At 45.5% G+C, this 11,370-nt stretch overlaps 1 protein-coding gene and 1 long non-coding RNA gene across 2 annotated transcripts in view; one reads left to right on the top strand and one right to left on the bottom strand.

Moving 5' to 3' along the window:
• Positions 1-506: 506 nt before the first annotated feature.
• Positions 507-11,370, bottom strand: part of Cfdp1 (craniofacial development protein 1) — an 86,729-nt gene continuing 75,865 nt past the window's right edge. The window contains exons 6-7 of the mRNA XM_028768615.1: positions 10,585-10,743; positions 507-818 (exon numbers count right to left, since the gene is read on the bottom strand). Coding sequence (XP_028624448.1) covers positions 728-818; positions 10,585-10,743 — 250 coding nt within the window. The 3' untranslated portion in view covers positions 507-727. The remainder of the gene's footprint in view (positions 819-10,584; positions 10,744-11,370) is intronic.
• LOC114622199 lies at positions 3,850-4,465 on the top strand. Its single transcript, XR_003711561.1, has 2 exons — positions 3,850-3,971; positions 4,069-4,465. It is a non-coding gene; the product is annotated as an uncharacterized LOC114622199 (long non-coding RNA).

Below are 11,370 nucleotides of genomic sequence, written 5' to 3'. Positions count from 1 at the left end.
GTCTTTGCAGCCCACTTCCCCTCATTTCCCATGCCCTTGGAACAGGTGACAGAATCTCCATTTCTCTCTCTCAATGCCTAGGCTGGTCTGGAGCTATGTAGCCCAGGCTGCCCTCAGATTTGCAACAGTTTTTTGTCAGTTTTCCAAGCACTGGGATTCTAGGTGTGTACAGCATTACTGGCAAGAATATCCCTTGACAAAAACCCAAAGAACTACAGTAGAGGCAGAAAATACATCCGAAGTAGGCTTTAAAAAAAAAAAAAGGAGAAAGGGGAATAAGAAAAAACAAAAAGCCACTCAGCATTAATTTATCCCAATGCCCCCCACCTTATGTATGAGAATCTCATACTAGAGAAAAGCTGAATGCACTGAGAACAAATGCCCAGAGACTAGGCTGATTTTAGAGAGGCCGTGACCATCACGGACAGGTTGGAGATGTGGCAGCTGGGCCTGGCCAGCCTTCAGCCTTTGAAGCAGAGCAAACGGAAGGAACGTGGCATCCACACTTTTACCAATCTCACAGAGGGTTCTGTTTGTTTATTTAAAGACAAATTTTAAAAAGGAAAATGAATGAAACCAAGTGAGATTAAGATACATTAAACAAACTGCAACGTAGAAAAAGGGACTTGCTGGAAACATGATGAAGAACACTGGAAATATTTCACAGACACACAGAAGAGCTCACATTGTCAACAGGATTAGGCTGCGATGGATTATCCCCAGAATGTCAAGGTTTCATTTTGCTCAGCCTGAGATCTCGCTCAATTTCAAACTGCCTGTGGTCCACTCGATCCAGAAAAGCTTTCCGTTCAATGTACCTGGAGAGAGACAAAAACAGTGTCAGTACAATCTGGCAGGAGAGGCCCCCCTGCATGGCTCTTACCCCAGGGGTAAGTCAGGTTTTGGCAAGTGTCCAGGTGACAATTTTGGACTCTCACTCCATCCAAACCACTTCCGTTTTGTCCACAGAAGGACATGAATGAAATTAAACTGGAAAAGGTTGAGTTTTGTTTGTTTTGAAACAGGGTCTCACTCTGTAGACCAGGCAGGTCTCAAATTCAGGAGATCTGCCTGCCTCTGCCTCTCCAGTGCGGGGATAAAGGTATGCGCTTGCATACCAGGAGAGATGGCATCTTCTTAAAAGGAGAAAGTAAGAGAGAGGAAGGATCCAATGTTGTCACAGGACTTGAGGAAAGGAGAAATAATGCCATCCTAATTCACACCCTGTTTTAGTAAACATCACCTGGGCAATTCTGGTCAAAGTCTGAATCTGAGCCTCACTGTAGCTCACAGCAACAGGATGACTTTGTATTTTCTGGACTCAGTGGTACACTGAGTTGGCAGGTGAAAGAACATATTCTTTTAAAAAAGATGTATTTTGTGTTTGTATATTTATGTGTATGTGTGGGTGGACACGTGTGGAGGTCAGAGGACACCTATCTTACAAGGAGGGATTGCTTCTTTCCTTCCACCATGTAGGTCCTGGGAACTGACAGCACAGGCTGTCGTGCTTTGCAGCAGGTGTGTCTATGTTTTTCTGTATCTCAACACACACACACACACACACACACACACACACACACACACACACACACACACACACATCTACCCCTGAAACGGAAGAAGTTGGATAGAAAACCGAGCCGGATATGGTGGTGTGCACCTGTAATCCCAGCACCCACAAGGAAGAGGCAGGCCGAGCTCTGGGAGTTCGAGGGCAGCCTGGTCTACTGAGTGAGTTCCAGGACCACCAAGGGCTGCTCTGAGAGTGGAGGCAGCCAAGGTTTGCAGGGCTAGTCCGTTTCTTCTGCTTTCTCCCTAGGTATCTACTCAGTCTGTGGCCAGGCTGCTTCTGTGGGATAAAAAGAAGAGGCCCTTTCCTGAATTCCTCTAAGCAACAAGATCAAACACCTCTGCACTATGCCACTCAGAGGGTTTGCTTGGAAGTGGGAGCTCTGGTTGTGCTCTGGTTTTGTTCTGGCTCTGAGGCCAAGGTCTCCCTCAGTCTTCCCAGACAGGGTGGGAGGGAGGCGGCCTATGCTGGCAGGCACGCTGGTCAGAAGGGAACCTGGCTGCTTACTGAGACACAGCTGCATTTTAATGTACCTTTCCACACCATACAGTGTGCTGCAATCTGCTTTCGGGGAGGAACTCTCTGCTGCTAATTAATCTACCGAGGGAGCAAAATTGTCATTAAAAATGAGAGACATAATTCATTCTCTGCACTAATTTTTCTTTGTTGCACCATGGAAAATGTGCATCTGTCACTACAAGGTTATCACATTCACGGTGAGAATGTAACCAGCTCCAGGAACCTGTGTTCCTCACTGAGCTGAGGCCGTTTGCCTGCCCTTCAACACCCTGAAGCAAGTGCGGTCCATCCCATCTGCCTGCCAGCTGAGCCTGTAGCTACTAATCCTCCACACAAGGACCAGTCAGAAAACAGGTCTCAGGCCAGAGGAGCTGGAGCTGAATCTGAATCTTGTCACTCACTATCTGTGCAGTATAAACTTAGCTGTTCTCAGTTTCCTAACAATATAAAAAAGGGAGTGGACAACAACAAAGATATATATATATATATATATATGTATAGGATTTGCATATATATATATATATATATACACATATATACATGTATTCATTCTCTCTCTCTCTCTCTCTCTCTCTCTCTCTCTCTCTCTCTCTCTCTCACACACACACACACACACAAACACACACACACCCCAGTACTGTTGAGGCACAGATAAGAACAATGTGAGTTCTGGACCAGCCTGGGCTAGAGACCACTCCTGTATTTTTATTTTTTATTTTTTGAGACAGGGTTGCATGTGCCTCAGGCCACAAGCTTCTGTCTTTACCTTCCTAGTGGCTAAGGTATGAACCCCTGTGCCTGTCTAATATGATGCCAAGGCTTTTTGTACATGCACGAAACAGCACAAAACACCCAAACCCAGAAATCTGAAGAAAGATAACCCTTCTTACTTAGAGGGTCTGCTGTGAGGAGTAAATGAAATATGTATTAATAATGCTTAGCATGGAATGCAAGCTCAACAAAGTGGTAGCTAAGACTGTCACTATGATTTTAGGCTTCCATCAGGGTCCTGAGAACAGCAGATGGCCCAAGTTGGGATGTGTGCTGTCTGAAACTAGTAACTACCATCTGGTCTGGATCAGGAATTAGGCTGTGGTGTCAGAACTGTCAATGAGGCCAGAATAGCTAGAACACACAATAATGCTGTACTTAGGTTTGACACAAGTCTCTTGGGTCAGAGTTGTCATATTTAGTCAGTGAAAATAAAGGAGACCCAGTTAAATCTGAAATTCAGATTGCCTGGCAGAGAGAGCAGTGGCAGATACTGTGTGCTCCTTCAGATAAAGGCATAGAATGGGGATCTGGGTGAGAAGGTGTGGACACTCAAAGAATTCATTAGGGCAGCCTGAGGCCCTCAGGCATGGCTTAGAAAATTAACTGAGGGACCCACCGACTGTAATCACTTGACCCTCACCCTGCCTAACCTGGATGTGGAGACATGGGAATCGGGGACTTGGTGGCAGGTGTGCCAACTGCCCCATGGAAGAGCCAGAAGAGAGGCAAACACAGGGGAGAGATGGTGCTATGTAAGCATCACCCGTGGGTGTTTGAGGACAGAGCTCTCAGGATATCTGCTGGGAGCCCAGGATGGAGAAGAGATCCTTACATTGGGGTGTTTGCCAATTACTGATAAGGGCTTGTGTGTGTCCACAGGACCTGGAGTCTACCAAGAGCAAAGTCCAGAATAGATGCGAAGGAGCAGCAGCAACAAGTTACAATCACAGATGCAACTCAGTTCTCAGGAAGTCCACTGAAGATCAAGACAGCCACTGGCATGCTACGAGGATCCTCTGACAGCTTGGTTTATATCCAGGAAGTGACTATAGACAAACCTTCCATTGGACATGGACTTGGTGAATGAAGTACAGAAGCAGACAAGGTGCTGGGGACGAAGAGCGACTTTGATATCTATTATCGGTGTTTTTGGGCGAGGTATTAATTTTTGACCCTTTGTGTTTGTTTTTTATTTCCTGCAGAAATAAAAACGTAAATGCTCTTCTGTGGATGCAATGGAACTGAGAAGTGCTTTGTGGAAGACAGCCATGTCTTGGGAGCCGGAAATGCTCCCAAGGAAAGGCTGCCTTGAAGGCCACCTGAGGATTCACCTACTTCAACTGGGCCACAGGGGTTTCCAGGAACTTTAATTGGGTCACAGTTCCAGAACAGACCCGCTGGCTGACAAGCGCAATGGGAATTATGGTTTTGCTGTTCTTCTGGCCCATGCCCAACCCTCAATCAGACTGACCCACAAGGAAACCTAGGGCTGAAGGGGTGTGCCATCCTCTCCTGCCACTATGCTTTTATGGCCCATTTAAGTAGCAGCAGATTTTTTATTTTATTGATTTATTTAATAAATTTTAAGGTTTATTTGTTTATACATATGAGTACTCCATTTGAAGGTATGTCTGCATGACAGAACAGGGCATCAGATCCCACTGGTTATGAGCCACCATGTGGGTGCTGGGAGTTGAACTAAGGGCCTCTGGAAGAGCAGCCAGTGCTCGTAACTGCTGAACCATCTCTCTGCTGTCTGTCTGTCTGTCTTCAAAGAGAGGCTTTCTCTGTATAGCTCTGGCTGTCCAGGAACTCCCTATGTAGACCAGGTTAGCCTCGAACTCATGAAGATCAAGCCTACCTCTGCTTCTCTAGTTCTGGGATTAAAGGTGTGGGATACCACACCTGGCAAAGCAAGCAAATCTTTATTGTAATTAACAAAATATGCTAATGACCTCTTTTCAGTCTTCCCTGAGATTCAGGACACTGGGTAGGAAGAGCAAGAGCACTATCAGGGAAGACGTCAGCACTTCTTGTCAGAGACCCTTGCCTGGTCAGTGTCAGGGCTGGCACTCTGTTACTCGGGCTGTAGTACTGGCTCCCTGCGTATATTTGGTGCTCAGTATCGATCAACGTCAGCTCTTGGCAGGCAACAGAAGTGCTAAGACCAGCACGTCCTGGAGTAGCCCCGACAAGGCAGGATTCCTCCACTCTGGGAATGCAAACTGAAAGGCCCAGGCTTGGCCTCGAAGCCAACATATCTCATATCACCTCAAGGCTGAGATGGTTCTGGGAGACAGACTCCTGATAGATTCTTCAGAGAGTGAGAAGTATTTTAGCAGTCTCTCCTTCACGTTGTCCAAATGACCAAATACTTGATTTCTAAATCACTGAGGTCTGACTTTCAGTTTAACTAGACAGAGAGCAGCAGCCAAGACTGTGAGCCAAGCCTGTGTTTCTCGTCCCTGTGCATTTTATATATGGATCTCCTCCCCTCCACGTGGGGCCTCTGCCTTGGCACTACTATTTGGAAAGCTATCCATGTGGTTAGTTAGCAGAGCTGGAGGAAGCCACGCTCAACACCTGAACAAAGTCAGCTAACAGCCTGACTGTCTCTGGGATAGCACTTCACCCTGCTGACTAAAAGTGCTGTACAAAAACCTATTCTCATCTGTCATGCTGGACTTTTCCAATACTGTCAGGATGCAGAATAAAGCCAGGGGCATCTGCTAGCTAGTGCATCTGGCATCTGGACACTGTAGTGGTGTGGTATCTGCTCCGGGGGCTTACTGCACAGTAATAAAACCTAACAGTGGGGATATGACTGAGGGAGTAGAGCTCTTCCAGAGTGGCCTGAGACGAGGCCTTAGCCTTCTTAGGGGAGGTACACTACAGAGAGAGGGGCACTAAGGCTGGATTGCAGCAAGCAGCTGGAGAAGCAGACAGAGGTGGGTAGGAAAGGCCCTTTTCTTTTGAATCACTGGCAGAAAATGGTGGGTAAGTCTTAGAACCAGTGTTTGCTTGGAGAGGAAGAGGAACCCAGCTGCCCAGGGCCCCACGCCCAGGTTGGAGGGCTGGGGAAAGTGAGAAGGCACCTGGGAGACTTGGGGGGATGCCTCCGAACTCTACTTCACATCACCGTGGAAAATATTCCTAAACAGCTGGCTAGGACTGAAACGAATACAGCGTCAGCCTTTCCAGTAAGGTCTGAGTCTGGGGATGATCAGCTAAAGGCAAGTGGGAGAAAAGAATTATAAGCAGAGGCCTGGGAGGAGGTAGGCATTTTGCCTCTTTGCTCCATTCCCCTAAGAACCTGAGAGGCATAGGGAAAGAAAGGTTTCCACTGTATGATGACTAAGCTGGGGCCAGTGTCTGTCCTCATGAGCTCCCGGTTGCTGTGAGCTAACACTGACCACCACCAACAGAGAAAGCACAACAGCAGGTTTATTTGTTTCACAAGTGCTAGTTCTCTATGGAGTAAGCCAGGGCAGGAACCCCGAGGCAGGAACTGAATGAGAGCGTGAGGATTAACCCCCCCCCCCCCCCCCCCCCCCCCCCCCCCGGTGGTTTGAATAGGTATGATCCCCACGGACTCATTGTGCTTGAACAGTTGGCCACAGGGAGTGGCACTATTAGGAGGTGTGGACTTGTTGGAATAGGTGTGGCCTTGTGGGCAGCTATAATCAGCCCAGTGTGTATGCTAGAAACTACACTTCAGTCTTCGGGAAGAGCAGCAGGCACTTTAAATCACAGAAGCAGCTCTGGTCCTACTTGTATCTTTTTTTTTTTTTTTTGTATCTCCATTAACCTCTAGTTGTTGCTATTGCTATTTTTGATTCTGACATAAATAGACTTCACTTCTGTGTATTCTTTTGTGATCTGCTTCTTTCAAAACTGATCTACTGGTTTTGCCTGCTTTGACCTTCATTTAAGTAGCATCACAGTCTACCTCCTACTCTGTGTGGATGCTTCTGTGATTTATCTTTGTCCATTCCCACTGCTAGGCAGTAGCCCATGCCCATGGTGTAGACAGATGATATTTGATTTAACTGTAAAACTACTGACAGACCTCTGAGTTGTTTCTTGTTTTAGATGATGTTTATATTGTCAGTATATACCTGCAGTTCTCCAGGGAATAAAGTTAAAAGGGAACTGAATTATGAACATTATCATTATTACAGACATGACTAACTTTAAGAATCCTGAACTGATCATAGTAAGTGGTGCTTTCCAGTTTAACCATCTACCTCTCAGATGTTTATCACATGAAGAGATTGTCTTTTTAATAACTGGTAACGTTTTTGTTTAAATCTACTTTGTCTAACATGAATGTCATTGTATCAGTTTTCTTTTGGTTAGTACTTGCATAATTCACCTTTTCTCTAACCTTTGCATTTTCAATATTTCTTCATTCCACATTTCACATCAATCTTTTTAAAACAGCATGTTCAAAGATTTAATCTGTTAATTTCTGACTTTTAACTGGAACATTTAGTTTATTCACATTAAATAAAAATGTGAATAATCTGATAAACATAGTCTAAAGCTACCATCCTAAGTGCTGGAGTGATGGCTCAGCCAGTATTGCTACTGTTGAGGACCCAAATTCTGTTCCTACCTACACTGAGTGGCTTACAACTGCTTGTAATTCCAGTTCCAGAGGATTTAAAACATGCACATAAACACACAAGCACACATACAGATAATTAAAAATAAAACAGAACCCCTAAACCTATCCATCTTATTATGTGCTATTTTTCTTGCTGTTCCCAGGTTAGCCTAGAACTCCCTAAGTAACCAAGGATGGTCTTGAACTTCTGATTCTTCTGCTTCCACCTCCAAGTGTTGGGATTACAGGCACTACCAAGTCTAGTTTATGTGGTGCTAGGGATTGAATCCAGTGCTTCATGCGAATAAGCAAGCGCTCTGCCACATGAGCTACACCCAGCTCAGTTTCCAGAAACATCCTCACTAAGTAGACCACTTTAATTTTTTTATTATTATTCTATGTGTTTTGCTTAAATGTGTATTAAAAGAGGAAACTGGTGGTTGTCTCAGCCCTCCAGTTCCTCACCCTCCCAGGTACAGGGAAATCCCAGTTCAAAGAACAATGAAAGAGAAAGTTGGTGGTTGTCATGGCCCTCCAGTCTTCCGGCCCCCCCCCCCCCCAGGTATCGGGATGTCCCAGTTCAAAGAACAACCACAAGATGTACGTTCCCAATTGAATCAACTGCACCCATACTTGTAGCAGATCAATCAGCCAGAATATCAATACCCGAGTCTCTCCTTTTTTTTTTTTTTTTTTTTTGGTTTTTCGAGACAGGGTTTCTCTGTATAGCCTGAGCTGTCCTGGAACTCACTCTGTAGACCAGGCTGGTATCGAACACAGAAATCCGCCTACCTCTGCCTCCCAAGTGCTGGGATTAAAGGCATGCACCACTACTGCCCAGCCCGATTCTCTTTTTAAATTTAGAAACACCCCTTATGGTTTGGCCCACTCCCCCATACACTTTCTCAATCACAGACACCTCCCCCAACTCTTCCCCTTGCAGTTTTTTCCTTTATAAACCCTGATGCCCTGAGCCTGAGCCTTGCCACCACTCTCCCACCATGCTGTGTCAGGGCTGATCGTGGTCCGAGCTCCAACTCTCAGATAAACCCTCTTGTGTTGCATGGGATCCTGAGTCCTTGGTGGTCTTCTTGGGGGTCTAGTGAATTGGGCATAGCATTATCTGTGCACCATGTGTGTGCCGGGTGCCAGTGGAGGCCAGAAAGGGCATCAGATCCCCTGAGATTGGAGTTACTGACTGTTGTAGGAGCTGGGAATTTAACTAGGTTTCAACTGTTCTAGAAGAACAGCCAGTGTTGTTAACTATTGAGCCATCTTTCCAGCCCGTGTGTCTTTTAAATCTTTTTTTTTTTTTAAGATCTCATTTTAAATCTTCTTTTCTCTTCCAACTGTAAACGCTCCCTCATCTCTAACAGACCTCTATCTGCTTGAACACAGTGAACATTTTCAACCCACATAATCAATACCCAAGAGAGGCAAGCCAGTGTAGCACACTCTGGCCCTTCTGCTATTTTAGATCCCTGTGCAAAATTGAAGAGCTTAAATAGTCTGACCTGGATCTAGGAGTTAAGCAACCTCATAATTTTTTTTTTTAAAGTAAGATGTGTTAGATAGCATCCAGGTTGATTTAGATAATATTAAGACATATTTAGAACTAAATACTTCCAGGGCCAGTGAGATGGCTCACTGTGTAAAGATGCTTGCTGCCAAGCCTAATGACCTAAGTCCAATTTCTGGGACCCACTACATAAGGACTGGCCTGAAACCCATCATGAGAAAACAAAATGTTCCCAGGTTGGTTCAGATAATGTTAAGGTCTTATTTTGAAGAATAAGAGCTGGGTGTGTGATATGCATGCCTGTAATCTCACTCAGTACTAGGGAGGTTGAGGCAGGGGATTGTATGGGCTAGCTTGGGTGGGGTTACATAGTGAAACTCCACCTCAAGAAAAAGAAATATGACCCCTAAATTAGCTCTCTCCACCTATTTCTTTTTTTGGTTTTTTGAGACAGGGTGACAGGGTTTCTCTGTGTAGCCCTTGCTGTCCTGGAACTCACTCTGTAGACCAGGCCGCCCTCGAACTCAGAAATCCGCCTGCCTCTGACTCCCAAGTGCTGGGATTAAAGGCGTGTGCCACCACCGCCCAGCATAATTAACAACTTGAATGACAGGTACTTATTATGTAGGCCTTCTTGTGAGTGACTGGTGTTCTTCAAAGTGCTTTGTGCACATCATATCCCTGTAAGTCACACATACATAATGCATTATCTCATAATATCTGCACATCTGGAGTGAAGGTGTAAGATTATCCCAATGTCACTGGCAAAGGAGCTGAGGTAACTACTATGGTCAAAGGGAAGATCTTACTGGTGAGGGGCAGGGTTGATGAGAGGCCTACCTCAGGGGTGAGAAATGCTGACCTGCAGCCATGGGCTTCTGTTGCTTATGTTTCTTTTGCACTCCCTAAACACTTAATGAACCCCGTTTTTTTATACTCACCCAAAACAAAACAAACAAAATACCCCACAAATGAGAGCTGAATGTGGTGGCTCTTGCCTGTGATTCCAGAACATGGAGGACTGAGACAGGAGGACTGCCATGATTGTGAGGCTGGACTAGGTTATAGAGTAAGATCTTTTCTCAACAATCCCATAGGGAAAACAAAACAAAATAAACACTAACAAGGAAAAGATCATTTTTGGCTTATGAAATATCCTCTTTGTGTTCCAAAGTGGATGGGAAATGGTACAGCAATGGCCTCTTACATGTCACACAGGCTGCAGTAAACGGTCCTACCATGCCCAGGACCACAGTAACACAGTGGAACAAACTAGCACCAAACCACTCATGATAAAGTGACAGTGTCCTGGCACTTGAACTAGCCCAGATTATCTGAAGGCCAAGTGATTCAGATTAGGGCAAGCCCGTCACTGTGAGCCAGACTCTGTCTTGTGAATAAACCAGGCTACTTACAGTTCACCGAAGCTGTACTTCACTAACAGTCCTGGAACACTGCTGCTCACGGATGGGATCTGCCTCCTCTTAGAACAGAGCTTTACCGGTGACTGAAGCGCACACTATTTGCTTAACCAGTGTGAACAAGCTGCTGCAGAGCTCTCAGGCTACAGAGGACAGAGTTGCTTCTTACCCTTCTTTCCCTCGGTTATGGATAGCCAGTTCTTCACCAATCCCTTCTTCCTCCTTGAAGCTCTCCCAGTCCAATTTGGATTTCTCAAGGGTGCTCATTTTCTGTTTTTTGGCTCCAATTTTCCCTAAAAGGCTGCTCATACCACTTGTTCTTTTTATCCTATGGAAGAAAAATAAACATGAGAACTCTGATTTCTGCATCAACAGTGTTTTGTTGTTGCTGTTGTTGATGATGTGTACATGAGGATCCCGAATTGAAGCCATTTGTCTCACTAGAAAAACCATGCTTGTACCTAGGGCCTTGTCTTTGCTGTGTAGCAACTACAGGCAGGGCACTATCCTAATATGCCTTTCCTGCCTAACATAGATGACTGCTGAGCTGCACAGCTGACAGGAAGCCCTCACCCCTTTAGACCTCCTTGCGCTGTGTGGCAGGTCTCTGCTTGCACAGGGAGGAGATCGGTAGGGTTCAGGCAAGGCTTTGAAATCACACACACACATAGGCTTAAATTCCAGCTCTGCCCCAATGACTCAAGGCTAGCTGTTCAAGTTCATGTGCCTTGGTTTCTCAATCTACACTGAATGCTTACTCATGGATGGTGAGGAATTGTCCATGCAAACCATCAAAACAGCATCCGGCATAGGGTCAAGGTGCAGTTAACTGTTGGTCACTGTGAATCACTTTCCTCATTTGTGCTTTGAAGCCCCAGGGGACTCTTCCACAGAGTAAGAAACAGTTCCCAGTACATATGAGCAAAGAGTCTCAGCACTGTAAAAGGACCTTTTA

Source organism: Grammomys surdaster, unplaced genomic scaffold (genome assembly GCF_004785775.1).
Source record: "Grammomys surdaster isolate TR1022 unplaced genomic scaffold, NIH_TR_1.0 187, whole genome shotgun sequence".
NCBI lineage: Eukaryota > Metazoa > Chordata > Mammalia > Rodentia > Muridae > Grammomys > Grammomys surdaster.
The sequence above is the reverse complement of the archived record's forward strand: the minus strand, read 5'-3'. Positions and strand labels throughout refer to the sequence as shown.